At 29.0% G+C, this 18,923-nt stretch overlaps 1 protein-coding gene across 1 annotated transcript in view; it reads left to right on the top strand.

Moving 5' to 3' along the window:
• The window catches only part of LOC107168169 (uncharacterized), a gene marked incomplete at its 5' end in the record, with an annotated part of 36,085 nt that extends 18,920 nt beyond the window's left edge, over positions 1-17,165 (top strand). Inside the window, 1 exon segment of the mRNA XM_089227078.1 lies at positions 16,659-17,165. Coding sequence (XP_089083204.1) covers positions 16,659-17,165 — 507 coding nt within the window.
• Positions 17,166-18,923: the final 1,758 nt, after the last annotated feature.

Genomic DNA, 18,923 nt, shown 5'->3' with positions numbered 1-18,923 from the left:
GGTATCTCATAATATTAAACTATATCAGTTATACGTATTATAGCAAATCGTATTACGATAATTTCAACGGCTTTGATTTAATAGATTTTAATAAAGGAAAATATTTATATAATAGCTGCAGTGACTGGTAGGCCTCCTATCTCCATGAAACAACTACTTATCCCTGAGCAGATGGAAACTTTTCTTCGCAGTGCTTTTGAACCTTTTGCCTTTTCGTTTTTGCCGCTTTCATTTTTTCTTATAAATATTTTCTATTAATAACTCTATATCCCCCTCCCAAATATACTGGTGTTTCACGATGGTCTGCCATATGGAATAACTTTTATGGTATTCGATATTTTAAAATTTGTTTATATATAATTCATAGACACTTGCGCTGCACTTTTAGAATGTTTTTTATTTTTTAATACTGAAAATAAAAAACTTAAAAATCGATAATTTTTTGGATAAATTCTAAATAGCCTATTTGTGAATCTGATGATAAAGAAAAATGTTGATGGTAAAAAGATTTATCTAAGTCAAGTAGTCGATATTTTTTTAGTTAAATTAATTTGGAACGTAATAATTTTTTAAAAAAATAAGATTGTTGAGAATTTTCTAATATCAGTATATTTCTTAAATTATTTACTCATCATATAATATTAACAATTTTTGTCTTATGTTTAATTAGCATCTTTTTTTTTTGGATCTTTCTAAAACGCCGTTAAATGAATTACTTAACATAATATTTACCCATAATCGGGTAAATAATCTAATCATAGGTATAATGAACGACAGATTGGTAGATTATATGTATGCAATTATACCATCCACCGTTGCTTAAATAAAAATGATAAATACGTAAATATATTAATTAATTGTACAATTTTGATTTGTAACCGATTTATTACTGTAATAATGTTATTTTTTTCCATTAAAAATGATCTCATTTGAAGTAGATAATGGGAGTTAAAAATGATAAGTGTATATAATACCAAAAAAAAAAAAACAGAAAATATGAAAAATGTACAACTTGGGTCTTGGAGATATTGTAAATAATACCATATTGAAAGAGGAATAAGACTAATTAGGTAAGTATACAAAAAAAAATAATATGAACATTCTTCGAAATTTATATCTTATAATATTTTAACCTCTATAGTGTTATTTATGATGGATTTTTATTCTGTTAACCTAATTATAAATAAAGTAGAAGAATGAGATCTGAGAGACTCTCAATAGTTATTTTTCATAAAACTTAATTAAATAAAATATGATTTATTTATTTAGTTATAAAGGTGAAATAAAAATTGAATTAATCATTTTAAATATGTTCAACGAACTTATTTTGTAAAATTCAACAGGCATTATAATTGATGTCACTGCTATGGCTGAATTTAATATTTTACATAAAAAAGATATGATTAAATTTCAATAACTAAACTTTACAATCATTCAGTAAAAATGTATAAGGTTAAAGACATTGTATTAAGTACCTAACTATACGAGTACATATAATCAATTTGGGTCATAGTATTTAGCTATGTACACGTTAAAAGTGTAAATTATTGTAATCTCTTTATGTTCCCTTAGTTTTCATTTATGTTTCTCCTTAATTACGTGATTTAATAGTATAACAATATAATGCCATTGCAATTTTATGCTACCAATTTCGAAAAGCCTGACTTAATTTTTCTTAAAAATGTGTTGTTTTTTTTAAATGCGAATTTTTCATTGATATCTTATTGTATCTATTCACAATTTCTTGAAATATCGACTAATAAAATATATATTCCGATAAATTTTAAATTGACTTATTGGAGTTATCAATTTATAATACATGACCAATTCAGAGCATTTAATAGGGCTGTAATCGACTTTGAACTATTACTGTCTGAATAGGTACTAAAAATAAATAAATAAAGATGTAATTTTAAGATCAGATTTAATTAACTAATTATTGATGTTAACTCGTGTGATGCTTTGTTTTAATAATAATTGATCAATTATTATTTTAATAAACCCTATTTTTATATTTTCATAAATTATTTCAAATAAAAAAGATTTTCAATATTATTTTATTTATTTATATGGCAATAATTTCTTAACATTATAATCTATCATGTATTGATTGTTTATAACAATTTAATTAATGCTTTTTAAAACAATATTAGTAACATTAGCCAATACTTTATTATGAAATTTGATTTAACAATTAAAATATAAAATCAAATTATTTGTATTATTTGAAATTCAAAGCAATGATTATAATATGATATTGGTAATTATCTGATTTTGAACTTTGTTGCACTAATGGATTTCAGCTTTTTTAGATCAATGTAAAGTTATTTATTATTTTAAGATACACGAACCTTAAAAATTAAATTAATCAAACTATAAATATCCATTGAGGTCGGCGAAGTATTGTTACCAAATTACAATATTTTACTTTTGACTTACGAGTAGAGTATTATATAATATCTATTTTCAAATATTTTCTACGATATATGTATAAATTAATGTATTAATTCGTGTTACTATAAAATAGGTCTGTAGGTAGTTAAATATTTTCAAGACTTAACTTCCTTGAAAATAATAATAGAGACTCCTGGATGTATTTAATTTTCGTGTGCACCGTATCCACGCAGTGTAGGTATATTGTATAATATATGAACCATATTAATATTTCAATTGATTGTTCATTTTAATAACTTGTAATCCTTGATATAAACCACGCATATTGGTTGTTCCTTCGCCTTCGTATGATTATAATAATTTACCAAATTATTGATTTAACATAATATTATATGTAAGGACAACGTTTTAACAAATGTCAAAGTTACAATGTTCCTGACTATCCCACTCGCTCAATCGAATAACCTTTAAGGGGCTTATTAATCAAAACTAAGGAAACAAACTCGGTAGGTAATTAATTTAACATTGGGATGTTAAAATGTTTTTAAATTTATATTGATTGTAGGACAATGCTATAGTTATAACCGTCAGTAAAACGCATAAACGTCGTTTGAATAAAGTCACCGTGGTTGTCTAGGGAATTGTGACATTTTTAAAAATATCCAACAATATAATATATTTATACATATATTTTTTTACTTCATAGCATCAATTACAATGGTTATTAGTTTAACATAATGTTTATAACGTTGTATTGAGCTATATTATATATTTCGATTTTTTGAAGATGATCAATTATATTTTTGGTATATCTGATAATGGGACAATTTCTTAGTATAGAATTTCTGAAATGTTGAATTTAATTCTAAAATCAGTTAAATTTAGACTGCAGAGGACGATAGTGAGCTTGCAGAATAAGTGTGGTTTTTGTCTTTTCCAAAAGGTGTACACTTATTCTCTTCGATTTACATTCTTATATGTATATTATGGACCAGGGTTTAACGAAGTGTTTTATTTCTCTAAATTTGTGTTCCGTGGTCTTATAATCGATATAGTAAACCAAGTATTGTGTTGTTTTCTACATAATAATATATTGTCACGGTAAATAATATGTGATATACCTTGAAAAGTTGATAAAATGTTTATTTTCCTCTGTTTAAAAATATAATGCATTTTGTTTTTTGGGGTGAGAAAACGAAACCAGTTTTGAAGCATTGCACTCTGAAAAGTAATTTAAAGGCAGTTTTTGAGTAATCTGGTCGTTGTAGAAATTTGAGCTCCTCAAATGTACAATATGTCGGTATTGTCAACTAAGGGTAATTGATTCACATAAGAGATAATATTTGATAGTTTGTCGATGATTGCAGTTTGAAATTTAAAAAATACTATAAGTGGGCGAACCTATTTGGTTACTCCATTTTCCAACGGATAACATATTTGAAGTGTGAACTTGAAAAGATTGCAGGAAATTTGTTGGGAAAAAAATCACATTTCCACATTTGTTCCAATTTTTATGTAAATTTATTGTGCCGCTAAACAATAGTACTATATATATAATAGATTATAATAGGTATTTAATTGAATATATATACAGTATATAAATGCTACATATTTCATTACGTTATTATACTACAAAATAGTAACAAGAACTTACAATAGCGATTAAGATATTATAAAAGATTAAGTAAGTTCTAAGAAAAGTAGGTAAAAATTATAAATGCATATCATATTATCATGCAAACTATATTATTGATAATATTTTTAAACTATGTTTTGTAAGAGTTGAGCACACACACTCAAACACTATACACTCAATGCGTATATGGAATATATAGTGATCTACGCCAATATTGTGTTATAGCTGTTATTTTTGACATCGTCGTTGTCGCATTTCGTCGGTGCTGTACAGTTTTTTATACTTTTTTTTCGCATCAACCAGCATAGAATATAATATGAATTATAGATTTGTGCGATGACTGATTTGTCTGATGACGTTTTCCCATGAACTAGACCTTGGACTCAGTCACAAACTGTGCTTAGAAATCTCTGTCTCCAAACCGAACGTTTATTCTGTTATACTCCGAAAGTTTACTCAAACGATTCGTTTCCGCAAGTAGGCCGCATGACTATATACTTACGTTATATCATACTTGAAACCAAAAATAATTTCGAAAAACATCTGAATATCGTTTTGGCAATATGTATAAATAAAAAAATAAATATATTTATTCAAGTATAGCATATTATATTATATGGGTAGTACTACAGTAGTTTTATAAACAGTAAACACCTATGCTGCACCGAAAAGAAATTCTACTTGTCTTGTGAAATGCGTAAAATCATTATGTTTTCAGTTGCAGTTATGTGAATTTTTTGATCTCCGATTCGATAAAGTATTAATTTATATGACGTTCATCTGTTGTAAGGAATGCACCTCACACATGCATCTAAGCTTTATTGTTTTTTTCATTAGGAAGTTTAGTATATTAAGCACAATGGTTTACCGTTTTCATTATTTTTTTGACAAGTTATATATATATATATATATATATATGTTCACATTGTATTATAGCTGTATATTAGATTATAATAATAATAATAATAATAATAGTAATAGTAATAATGTTCTGTAACTATGTGAATCACAATGGCGTGCTGCATAAAACTGGTCTTGAAAATCGAACGCAATTGACCCCGACTATATAAAGGGCATTGCTCGTGAAACAACTCTGTTGGCAAAAGATAAGTACAATGTCGATTGGCGTAAAAAAATATTCTATTTTGGCCACGCATCGACTGTATATTATTATATATATGTATACTAGTTCTTTTCAATATTGACGGTCACGGCAATATGTCATTCACAAATTTACTATGCCCAATTATTTGCTCAACTCGACCGTAGAGAAAAAATATATTATAAAAGTATACCAACACACAATTTATATAGTTACTTCTGTTATCTACACGTTTTTATACATTACTAAATAGGTGTATTTTACTATCAATATCAAACAAAAGCAGTGATTTTTTAAAAAATATTATTCGTAATTATAGCTGTAGAAGTGTAAGAAGTAGCGAAGAGTTATCGCACCCGACTTTGAATTGTAAATATTTTTATTCATAACATTCCGTTTATATTTTAATGCGTATTTGCAGGAATACAATTTGATATTTTTTTATTTTTGAATTCGAGATATAGATCAGCAATAGCCAATAATTATTGAGACCGTGAGATAAAATATACTGAATGAATATAATTTAAATTGTTCATATGAGTTAGATATTAACCATATCAGTTTTATCAATGATGTTTAAATTATGTATAATATAAGTACTAAGTAGGTTAGGTTAGGTAATAATAAAAACCAATATTTCGACGAACTCAGAAAATTCAACATTCCAACCAACATGAATGAAGCATTAGGAACAGGCATCGAAAACATCGCAAATATGTTGCTTTCCTAAGAAAAATCGACCTATACAATAAAATTTAAGCCTTCTGCTAACGTCGCTTACGATAACCATAATAGTTAGTGGAAATCGCACAAAATTAGCACCATATTAATTGTATAATTTTAGTTCTAGAAATCACTCATTATGTATTAAACTAATAACAGTAATCTCATTTGCTGTTAATGTTTTTAAGTTAAAAAAAAAATAATAATATGATAAAAATATTTCTAATTTCTAATGGTTATTTAACTCATAGTATAGACAATCATTTGTGCAAACAAAATATTAGTGGTCTATTATAGTTTGTTAATTAGTTATTAATTATTATAGGTAAGTTATAAGTATATTATTATTTTAATTGTAGGTACCTATACGTAATATATTATACGTATACGCTATACACGATGAGGTTAGGTCAGGTTATATAATAAACTTATGCTGTATGTAAATTGTAAGTGCATTCTATGTGTAACTATTAAATCGTTTAAAAATTTGTCAAATTTGTCCTAAAAAATTATGGTAGAACAATTTAGGATTTTTAACTGGTATTAGTTATCTGTTATTATAACCAAACAATTTTATTTTATGATATAAATTATGATGGTGGGACTGGTGGGTAGTATAAGCTATAACGGATTAGAAAAAGTTTTTATTCACTCCCAAAGTAGGATTAATATAATTAAATTATATTAAAATTAATCTAGAGCTTAAAATATTCGGTGCCCTGACAAAAGATTACTTATATACACATTTCTTCTAAATTTTGTCCCTTGCAAACTTCGTGAAAGACGGTTGTTTAGGTGACAGGGTCTATTGTTAATTTTTTTTTGTACTCATGTCTGACCTTGATAACCATAAAAAAAAATTATTTTTTCTGCTGTACGAAAATCCCATGTCGTCCGACGTCGGTATTATATTTTATACAATAATAATACAATAAAAAAATAAATAACCTCGTTGTATTATAAGTTATAATATATTGCTGTAATACATTTAGATTATAAGTTTACACGCTGACCTGAAGTGAAACATATGTGTTAACTCGTCGTGCCGTCATATTATGTAAAAAAAAAAAAGTAAAAATACGTAACCCTCTAGTATTATAGACGTCGGTGTGACGGATTTTTAAGAAAGTGTTTTTTTTTTTCTTAAACGACGTCGTGGTGTTCTCATACTCGCGTTCTCTGGTCGATTTCTTCAGTTATCCTACCCACCCATTGCTATGATAAAAACCATGAATGGATTTTAAAGAAATAAAAATTATTAAAACGAACTTAAAAATATATAACATAGCATATTTTAATAATTGTAAGATGAAAAAGATTAGTGCGCGATTGTTAAAACTAAGATTGTGCAGTAGCAATGCGACGTTTATTCCGATGACTATAATGATACGCAGTGGGCCTCAAAGTGCGTTTCGTCGTCTCATAATAATCAATAAAAATAACATTTAACCATAGATAATATATAATGGATAGGATATCCCTATACTAAATAATACCCATGGGGCAGCGTTCCCGAAGTTTCGGTATGTGCCCCATCTATACCATTGTTACCAGTAGTAACCAACAGGTAACCATTTTGACTATCACTATCTACTAATAATTGTTATCAAACAAATAATAATGTTGAACATTAAATTTGTCGTTTACTGTTTGACTTTAAAACACAATTTTGAATAATCTAAAATTCAACAGAAATACAGTTTAAATTTTAAAGTAATCTTCATTAGCGGGTATTAATTTATTTTATATATTTTATTGACTGTTGTTACCACGGTAGATTACAACCAAATCACTTATTACCTAAATACAAATATAATTAATTATTATAAGTAATTTTGTATATATTCATATTTTCTTATATTTCATATTTATCATATTATACTGTGTTATGGAGTATGGACTTATCGTTATTAATTTCCATTTACCAATTATAAAAGCAACTACTGGCTAAAATAAACTAAAATAATTATTTTGTTTTAAATTTAAATAAAAAATAAAAAAGATTTGTTCATGGGATAAAAAATGTATTACCCCGTAGCTTATCATTCGGGAACGCACGGAGAAGGCTGATGATCCATTATCTATGCATCTAACTAATAAATAATAATACGGACATAATATCATAATGTAACAGTGGGTTAACTTATAGTTGTATTATTTTATCATACAATCGTTTTTTTTTTTTTTTTTTTTAAACGTCACTTACATAATTACATTATTATTGTTGCCATCGCATAATATTCGCATCGTCTCCTGCTGCGGCTGCACATGCACCGGGCAACATATATACACAGAGAACGCACAAACTGATTACGCACACATACGTACACGCGGCGGCAACGTTGTCCAGGGTCATTGCCAAAGCTGATTATACTTATCATTATAATATTATTATAACATTTTGCCGGCGTATAGCTCTCTCTCTCTCTCTCTCTCTGGTAATTAGTATTAACGTTTTACGTGACGATAAAAATATAACACATACATACATAACAATATGCATAATAGGCGCGTACCTGTATGTGTAGGTTTGTGTGTGTGTGCGTGTGTTTGTTTGTGATATAAGTTTGCCCTTATACTCTTTTTTCACTGGGTGTATAATATACACTGTATATTGCAATTACTATATTGTTATTACATCCCATATCGTAAAAAATACAATATACTTGCATTAAAATATTATATAATAAACAACTTTATGATACATTGGAATTTAAAACGATCGTTTGTCTGATGTGTTTGCGTGTGTATTGTAATTATTATTAGTTATGTTATAAATTATTTATATCATGTATAAATTATATATATTTAATATGGATCATATACGATGCACGATACACCGCAGATTTGTTTTCGTTATCTGCTGATAGGTATCACTATAACTTGTAAGTACACACGCTTTAAAATATGTATTAATGACTATTGTCCCCGTTTAGGTACACACAAATTGCGAAAACGTAACAAACAATTATAAAATAATATAATAATACCTAATTGATAATAACATTATACGACGTGTGTGTCTTGTAAAAATAATAATAATAATTGCTATATACGTTAACGAAACGCAATTTCCGGTGACCTTGTTTAGGGCTTATAATATGTGCATTATATAGATAAAATAATAATATGTATATATAATATGTATAATCCTCCCAAAAGGTACCCCGTCGAATCAATGACCGTACGACGTACTCTGTGTGTGTCTGTAGGTCAATTACACCAGACAAAACACACACACACACACACTCATATAAGTGTACATACCTATTATATTACTATGGACGTTCGCATGCGAACACTGCACACTGCACGTACGACCGAGTTAGGCCGTCACAGAGTCCGAGTGATATACATACATACATATTATTATTATTTATTTTTTGTTATATAACATCGCGCCGATCACCACACTTATCATATTATCGTTTTTTTACATTTTTGTTTCACTCGTCGTGTATATGTTAGAAAAACATTCGTTTTAACGAGAGGCGGCAATAAGACACATACGTATCTGGCAACGTCCTCATGGTTGATGCAGGGTTATTATCTGCAATAATAATCATCGTCGTTGCAACAATATATTTATATAGTACAATTGACATATATTAGTATACAAATCAATACATAAAAACGGCTACTAAAAACTGCAATTTATAGATGTTTTAAAAAATATACAAAAAGAAACTTATATTAAACAACGAAGTATTCATGTAATTAAAAACAGACGAATGATGGTATGTGAAAAAGAAAATTCACTAAGACAAAATATGGCAAAATATGAAAGTGGCCAATTAACCCGTCTTGATTATATTAAGAAAGTATCATTCAAGTTTTTACCAATTTTTTAATTTTTTAATTATAACTTTTTATATAATATATGTATATATATATTTTTTATCTATTATATTATTATTATTATATTATTAACCTACACATTTTATTTTACTTACATCCAATTGCATAATAATGATAAAAAAACAATATTTTTAACCTACTGATAGTCGTAATTTGCTATCGACAGTCCTAAGTTTGTATGAAATGAGAAGGAAAATAATGTTTTTACGTTGGGACGCAATTCGGATAGTTGTTAAATATGGTTGGGACGCAATTCGTGTAGTCGTTAAATATCTTTGGGACGCAATTCATATGCAGCGATAAAAACATAGGCACAGAATGAAATTTATAGTAATAATTGTTAACAATATGGTGGGTATAGTATTATAACATATAATAGCTAGGGTTCAGTAGTGGGCTGTAGTCAATTTGCGCCAAAATTGACCCAAAATATTTACAATATAATATGTAATTTCCACCATTTTTTTAAAAATTCGTTTGTAATTTGCACCAATACAAAGATATGTAATTTGCACCATCCTCAGGTAGTAAGAAATAGGAATTGTAATTTACACCAAAATTAAAATCGATTTTTTTCTTTGATAGTATTTTTCGATAGTACAAACTTACAAGTTTTTATATCTTAATATATAAATTTAGTTTTAGTTTTTATTTATAAAATAGCTGAACTTAAACACATATTGATGTAAGTACTAAGTTTATATAAAATTGTATAATTATGAAAATAAAAAAAGTTGGCCAATAAAAAAAATTATATGTTATTATATCGTATTATTATTGTTAAAATTATTATTGTCATTCGTGTAAATCTAGTCTCGACGTCTACGAAGATACCGAGGAAAAATCGACCTAGGATTTTGTTTTGTTTTTTTTTGGGGGGAGGGGGGGAGGGGGATATTATTATACATCAGTACAAGATAAGACGTTACATTATAGCAGCTTTCACGGTTGACTTATAAATATAAAGTATAATATAATTAAATATTAAGTATCAAAACAAAATCAGAAACCTGAATTTTTTGTGAATCGTGATTATAAATTTTACGTCACAATTATATTCTTATACATATTAGTGGCCAAGGGGGGCCCAGGCCCTTCTGGACCCCAATCAAATCCGCCACTGCAAGGGTTTATAACAATCTTTAAATTTAACAATTAACTATTTGATAAAATCATATGTAATATTGTAATGATATGATCACATATCATAATTGTATATTGATTAGTTATCCAATAAAATAAATAACGGTCAAGTTGTCGTACGCAGAAAGCCATTAAAACCCAATAAATACCTTTAATCACTAATGGAAGGAATGATCTGCATTGTTTGGTCACGTAGGAATCCAGACGTAGTTGTGACAAAGTGTCGCCACACGTTATTGATCTATTTTGTGTGCCTGCGTGCCGCCAGAGACAAGGGATGGCCCAATGAAGGCCTCTGCTACCAAGGATATCGATAAATCTTTAGAAACGCAGAGGCCTTTGATGGAGCCGCCTGCGACCCTGGCTGGCTTGACCAAGTCGTCTCCTCTCATCAGTGCCTGAGCACCATCCAACATTAAAACAACCTCAAGAGTGCAAGAGCACCAGTAAAAACTCTTCGACACCAGATATTGCGGGCGACAGCTGGACCGTTTCCTTTTTAAATCGAAATTTAACAGTATTGTTTTTCTTTAATCTGAGTATTTAATAAAAAACCTTTATTTATCTTATTATGTCAACTGCGCATTCAAACACAGCTACGAATAAGGTAAGGTGCATGCGCATCGATATTCATATATTTACATAATAATCTTATATGTTATAATGTATTTATTAAATTTTTTATAATTTAATAATTAATATTTTGGTAAACGGAAAAAAAGTCCCCGGAAAAAAAGATCCGGAAAAAAAGTCCCCGGTGAAAAAGTCCCCGGTAAAAAAGTCCCATGGAAAAAAAGTTCCCGGAAAAAAAGTTCCCGGAAAAAAAGTCTCCCGTTGCAGTATAAGGGCTAGTTCACATGAGAAGCGTTAAACGCGCGTTTATAATTACTATGCAGCTGTATCATAACGCGCGTTTACAGCTTTCTGGCGCGTTACAAAGCGTTAATGCGCGTTGCCATATCTCATACGTAAATTTTCTAAACGGGGGTTTAACGCTTCTCATGTGAACTAGCCCTAAATAAAACGATATTTCCACTATACTTGTTATTTTATTTATAAAATAAATTGAGTTGACAAATCTTATCTGTAGATAGTACATGACAATTAATTGACAATAATATCTATATAGTTTGACAGTTACACACAGTACCATATACAGGTATTATTGAGGTATACCTATCATACCTATCGGCTATCCAATCTCGTATTAGTTTCGAGTTGTACGCGAGTGTAGTTTAACTAGTGTAAGTGTTTAACCATGGAACTTCTTAAATCAAACAAGGGAAATGATAAAATTGCACTAGATGGGTATACTTATACTATAAAAAAGACATGCGAAAGTATAATCCGATGGAAATGTTCCAAAAAATCGTCAATGAAATGTCCAGCTATATTAATCACTGATTTGAAAATTACAAAAATCATACGATTTGAAGAAGAACACTGTCATAGTGCTAATAAAGGTGCAATAGGAGCTATGAAAATCAAACAGCAGATAAAGGAATGTTCACTTCAGACTTGTAACAATCCAGGACAAATTTTTGCCCAAGCTATACAAAGTGTACCAAAGGAGGTATTAATTGAATTACCATCCGAGGATTCAATAAAAAGAAGTATTCGTAATCAAAGAAGCAGTTCAAACCCAAAAAAACCAAATAGTCTACAAGAACTTGTTATTGAAGGTAATTTGCGTTACCTATTATTATAATAATTTATTTATAAGCAAGGCTGGGCATTAACGAGTTAAAAGTTAAAATTAAGTTAAAACGTTAAGTTAATTTTAATTAAGTTAATTAACTCGTTACTTTTTTTACAAATTAACTTTTAACTTAATAAGTTACTTTTTTTTAAGATTAACTATATCGTTTTGCGTTATGTTTTGTGTAATGATATATCATATATTTTGTTAAACGATACGTTTTGTTTTGTGTTATTTAATTATATGTTTATCGTTTTCCGTTAAAAAGTTTGCAAGCCCTGTTTTTTATATTTATATTAATATTACCTATCGAAAATGACCAAAAAAATTAAAAACGTCAAAAAATGCAAAAATATGCAAAATAAAATAATTAATAAAATTTTAAAATTAAAATTCTATTTGTATTATGGTTTTAGATGATTGGACACGTTGTGAAAATGAACGATTTTTGTTGAAAGATAATGGTCCAGAGTCAAGTGAACGGATTATAATATTTGCGTTAGATAGTTCATTAGAACAGTTAGCAAATGCCGATACCTGGTTTATTGATGGGAACTTTGGTTTAGCGCCCGAGCATTTTTTACAGCTATACGTCATTCGAATCCAAGTTAACAACATTTTTATTACGCCAGTGTTTTGCTTACTCGAGCGAAAAACGGAAAACACCTACGAAGAAATGTTCAAAATAATTTTGAATGAGTGTAACAATCGTGAACTGTACCCAGATCCATTATACTTCAATGTTGATTTTGAAATCGCAGTTCACAAAGCTGCCAAAACAGTTTTTGGTGAACATATTTCAATTCGTGGGTGCTTTTATCATTTATCCCAAAGCACTTATAGAAAAATACAAAATCTGGGCTTGAGTAAACAATATAAAGAAGACGAAAACTTCAATTTATATTGTGCTATGATGGATGGATTAGCTTTTCTCCCTGTAGATAAAGTTGGTGAGGGGATGAATTATTTAAAACAAAATTGTCCAACTGGAGCAGAAGATCTACTACAGTATTTTGATGAAAATTATGTTGGAGGTACGTTCAGGAAAGTTAAAAAAACAAACAATATAATTTTAAGAAGAACACCACCATTGTTTGTACCAGAATCATGGAACGTTAATTTAACAACTCTGTCGACAAATCCGCACAGAACTAATAATGCTTGTGAGGGCTGGAATAATAGGTTTTCCCATCTCGTCGGCATTAAACATCCCAGTATTTGGAAACTACTTACAAAAATGTGTCAAGAAGTTGGAACGGACAAAGCAAGAATGGCATTGGCTGAAATAGGAGAAATTAACCGGAGAAAAACAAAAGCTGGTAAAAAAATTGAAGTACGATTAAATATTTTATGTCAGCGTTTTGACGAGGACGAATCTAAAGATGTTCCTAATTTTTTAAAACATATAGGTCAAAATTTAAGAAAAAGATCATTTTATTAAATACTGATTAAAAGCATTTCATATTTTATAAATAACATACGACATATTTTATTGTTTTACATATCTTTTATATTTTTTAGCATTTTTATATTTTTTAAATACCTAACATACGACATATTTTATTATTTAACATAATATCTTTTATAACTAATTAAATAATTTTTTATATTTTTTAAATAATATTATACGACATATTTTATTAAATTTTAAATTATTTTACGAGAGGAATATATCTTATATATCTAAATAAATGTATTTTTATATTTTTTAATTAATATTATTAAAGATGTTTAAGATATTGAATTATTATAATATTTTGTACCTATTTAATTTAGTTGTTTGTTAATTATCTTCAGCAAAATATGTAACATGTAAGTAACCTATGGGCTATGTACCTATATAAATTATAAATACCTATACGATAAAAGACTTAATTTAACCTATACGATAAAAGACTTAATTTAAATCAAATATTAATTTGGGGACTTTTTTTCCGTGGGACTTTTTTACCGGGGACTTTTTCACCGGGGACTTTTTTTCCGAATCTTTTTTTCCAGGGACTTTTTTTCCTACATTCTAATATTTTATTATTATGGTGTACTTGATCGTTCTCGAATCACGACCTCGAGAATCCTTTGACGATCAGGAGGAAGATAATAGCGCAATTTTAATATTTATATCTGGTAGCTTATTCTCCAGTTCTTATAAAAATAGAGAACAATATAGATCCTATAGTGTAACTTAATAAATCAACCAAACACCCTTTTATTTTTAATATCTTCGACATATTAATTGTACTAGTTGTATTACCTATTTTATTATATTTTAATATTATTATTTTAGCTATTTTATTTTATTTTATTTATTTTCTTTTTTTTTGCGTTATTACAATATAATCAAAAGGGACTTATTTTACTATATGAATATAGATGGTAATTTATTATGTATAGTGAATCCTTCAAAACTGATATACATAATTTGATAAGCTCCTGCATAGTGAGGTTGCACAGATCGGAAGAATGGCTTTAGGAACCCTGAGGCTGTACCCCGAGCTCCAAACCAAAGTCGAAAAACTTCCCAATTTGCGATACTATACTGTGGGCGCACACTAGTTGCCTCCCGAAGTCAAAAAGGCTCACAATTTTTATACGAATTGCCTCCCGACTATATACGAGTTGCCTCCCGACGTACCCTAAATGTTATCATAAACGAAAAGGGTCTAGTACTAGTTGCCTCCCGTTAGTCAAGTAATAAATATATGAGTGGTTGCAAATATCATGTAGCAGTAGCAAAATAACTTTGTAATTTCAAAGTCGTAATTTATGACTTATGTTATACAATATTACTTTCGTATTTGATATTTGATACGATTATATTAAAATAATTTTCATTGATGCCCAAATAAAAAAGCTGAGTGAAAAAAAAATATAAAATTTTGAGTACCTACAAATATTGGCTAAAAAATACAAGCCTAAGCAATGTTATAAATAATTTACCATTATATACAATATACATATTATATTAAATTATTATTACCATACATTTATGTTATTGACTAATAATAGGTACTACTTCCTATTTTGTTTGACTTATTGATTTATTATTTTTATAGTTGTGTAATTTGTTTATAAATAATGAGTAATAAATCATTTTTTTTTAAATGTCATATCCCAGACAGCAAAATATGTTTGACAAGAAATAACTATTATAACATTATTGTATATATTATACCTAAGACTGATGTTTTTTAACTGCACTATATATTTTAATTAGTAGTAAAATATGTTTTATTTGTATTGATTATTTTTATATTATTATTGTTTTTACCAAGTCTGATATTTTTAATAATGAATAAACATTACTTATTTATGTGGAACTGTTTAGTGAAGTTAATGAACCACTACTTAATTATATATGGGAGGCAACTAGTGTGAAAATTTTTGGGAGCCAATTCGTATAAGTATAATCATGAACTACCTGGTCATTGGAGGCAACTAGTGTAAATTAACGTTTTTATTTACGATAAGGATGGAAGGCAATTCGTATATTTGGGAAGCAACTATTATGCGCCGTATACTGTTGTTCAAACAATGGAATGCACGGCCTATAGATACTTTTCTTTTCTTCGTTTACTGCATTTTTCTGTTGCGGGTCATTTGTTTTCCAAGCCCAACGGAATGTCGGGTACAGAATGAGGCCGTGGTTTTTACTTATTTCTATGACGTTGATGTCTGTATTTTAAACGACTATGTCAAAAATCTTTAATGGAGATTAAGATAGGGTAAATCTACGAGAATTTGTCACACAAGAAGTATTCACTAGCTATATTAGCTATCAAACGACGAATTTAACACAAATTTTGAATCATAAATAGTTGGTATTTTTAACGGAATATGAAGTGCACGGGTATCAGTTATTATTATAAAATTTAATATAAATTACTAATAATACCTAAAAGCATAATATTATACTTTATTTAATTTAAAAAAAATACTGCATCAAATACTGGCTTAAAAATCTGGTGATGTCAATAAAGTCTAATCGATTATAAGCAGAGAAGTACATAGTTATCAAATAGATTTACGAAAAAACAAATAAATATTAAAAAATTGTGTACAAATAGAAGTAGCCTTGCCATCACTCCGACCAAAAAATGAACAAGAAAAATTATTCATGCAATATCTGTGACAAATCATTTAGCCAATGTAGCAGCTTAGCAGTACATCGACGCACACATAGTGGTGAAAAACCGTACGGGTGCGATGTGTGTGACAAATCGTTCAACGATAGTAGCAAGTTGACAGTACATCGACGCATGCACACTGGTGAAAAACCGTATGGGTGCGACGTTTGTGACAAATCGTTCAGTAATACTGGCGATTTGACAAAACATCGACGCACACACACTGGTGAAAAACCGTACGGGTGCGACGTTTGTGACAAATCGTTCAGCAATACTGGCGATTTGACAAAACATCGACGCACACACACTGGTGAAAAACCGTACGGGTGCAATGTGTGTGACAAATCGTTCACACAGAGTAGCCAATTGCAAAGGCATCGACGCACACACACTGGTGAAAAACCGTACGAGTGCGACGTGTGTGAAAAGTCGTTCTCTTCAAGCTCCAGTTTGACGAAACATAAACTTACGTGCATGGCAATCTGATCAATATGATCAAATATCCGAGATCCAAGGATTGTATTGAAATAGAATAAATCATATTAACAAATAATGTTTGCACTGATAATATATTGTTATTTTTTATATTTATAATGAATATATAATGAATATATTATTTAACACGCTATTTATTCATCATTTGTTCTTAATTTGATTACATAAAGATAATTCATACAAGTTATTCTTACAATATTTAACTTAACATATATACAATTCATAATAATCTACATATACCAAGCATAGCAGTGTGATAAGCTAGACAGTGATAACAATAACTATCACCGATCACCGTCGCAGAGGTTCAGTACATTAAACACTACAGTACGCATCACGAAAACATGCAGATGACCCCAGCGCGCCGTGTGTCGGTTTTTCTGTAAACCAGTGGGCCTCAATACATTAATATTTTAATATTATTAGTATTATTATTATTATTATTATTATTATTATTGTTATAACTATTTCTATTGTTTTTAATTAACTCACGTTTTTATTGTGTACAGTAAATTGTATTTTTTTTTTTTAAAAATCATTAAATACATACACATAATTTATTAATATAAAAATACGAGTTTTAAATTCTATATTTGGCGCGAAACAGTTTGGCCATCACCAACGAGAAATTGCCACTGGTCGCGCGGTGGTCATCCGTACGTTTTCGTGATGCGTACTATAAGTGCGTCTCTCTTCAAACGAATGCACTGCAGTTTCAGGAAACTAGTTTTATTATAAATTTAGATAAAATATATTATTTCTGTGTTTAACTATTTTAAAATTAGAAATAATACGAAAATAATAATATTATTAGTGTTTTTCAGCATACGCGCTTGTTATAATAATATACATAGTACTCAGAATAGTTGTGTGCAAAACTACACCACAATGTTATATTTTACACTTATTATGAAAAAAAAAAAAAAAAACATTCGTTCTCACATGTTTTATTCACCCAAATGAATTACCGAAATTCATTCTAATTACGGTATACATTTTAGGGCCATTCTTACAATGCTCGGTTAGTGCCCAGGGATGTAGTGGAGGGTATGCGTGAGTATGCGGCGCATACCCACTTTTCAAATTTTTAAAAGAGAGCATACTAAAGAAAAAAACTTGAGACCGGAAGTATGCGCTGAAAAACATGCGTATACCCACTTCACAAAACTTGTTTTAAACTAGCTGACAGAAGTATTATTATATATTATGTATTAGGTAAATAAATATACTTTATAATAATATTAATTACATTGTTAAAGTTATTATAATTTAAAATCAACTTAATAAAATAATAACTAATTATATGTTATTAATTTATATAAATGAAATGAGGTGGAGGTGGAGGGGTTGATGCAGGCCGTAGCCAGACCAAATTTTCCGGTGGGGCAAAGCAAACTTTAGGGGGGGGGGTGTTATATATAAAACAATGTCTGTCTAATATTTTGAAGGGGGCAACTCCCTTTCCCACCGTGGCTACGGGCCTGGGTTGATGACAAAAGCTGCCACATATGTAGCATACTCACAAATAACTTTAGGACTACATGCCTGTTAGTGCCTGATAACACTAACCGGAAGAATTTATCATGAGTTAACCGATAGAATTCTACCGGTTAGTCTTAACCGACACTTAACCGGACATTGTAAGAACGGCCCTTAGTGTTTAAGTATTTTATACCCGTATTATATAAGCGTACAGTAGGGTCCCGATAATCCGAACGAGATTGGGGAAAGGGGTCATTCGGATAACCG

Source organism: Diuraphis noxia, unplaced genomic scaffold (assembly GCF_037042655.1).
Source record: "Diuraphis noxia isolate RWA-SAM2 unplaced genomic scaffold, SU_Dnox_SAM2 contig0004, whole genome shotgun sequence".
Classification (NCBI taxonomy): Eukaryota; Metazoa; Arthropoda; class Insecta; order Hemiptera; family Aphididae; genus Diuraphis; species Diuraphis noxia.
Note: the sequence above shows the minus strand (reverse complement) of the source record. Positions and strands in the feature narration are given on the sequence as shown.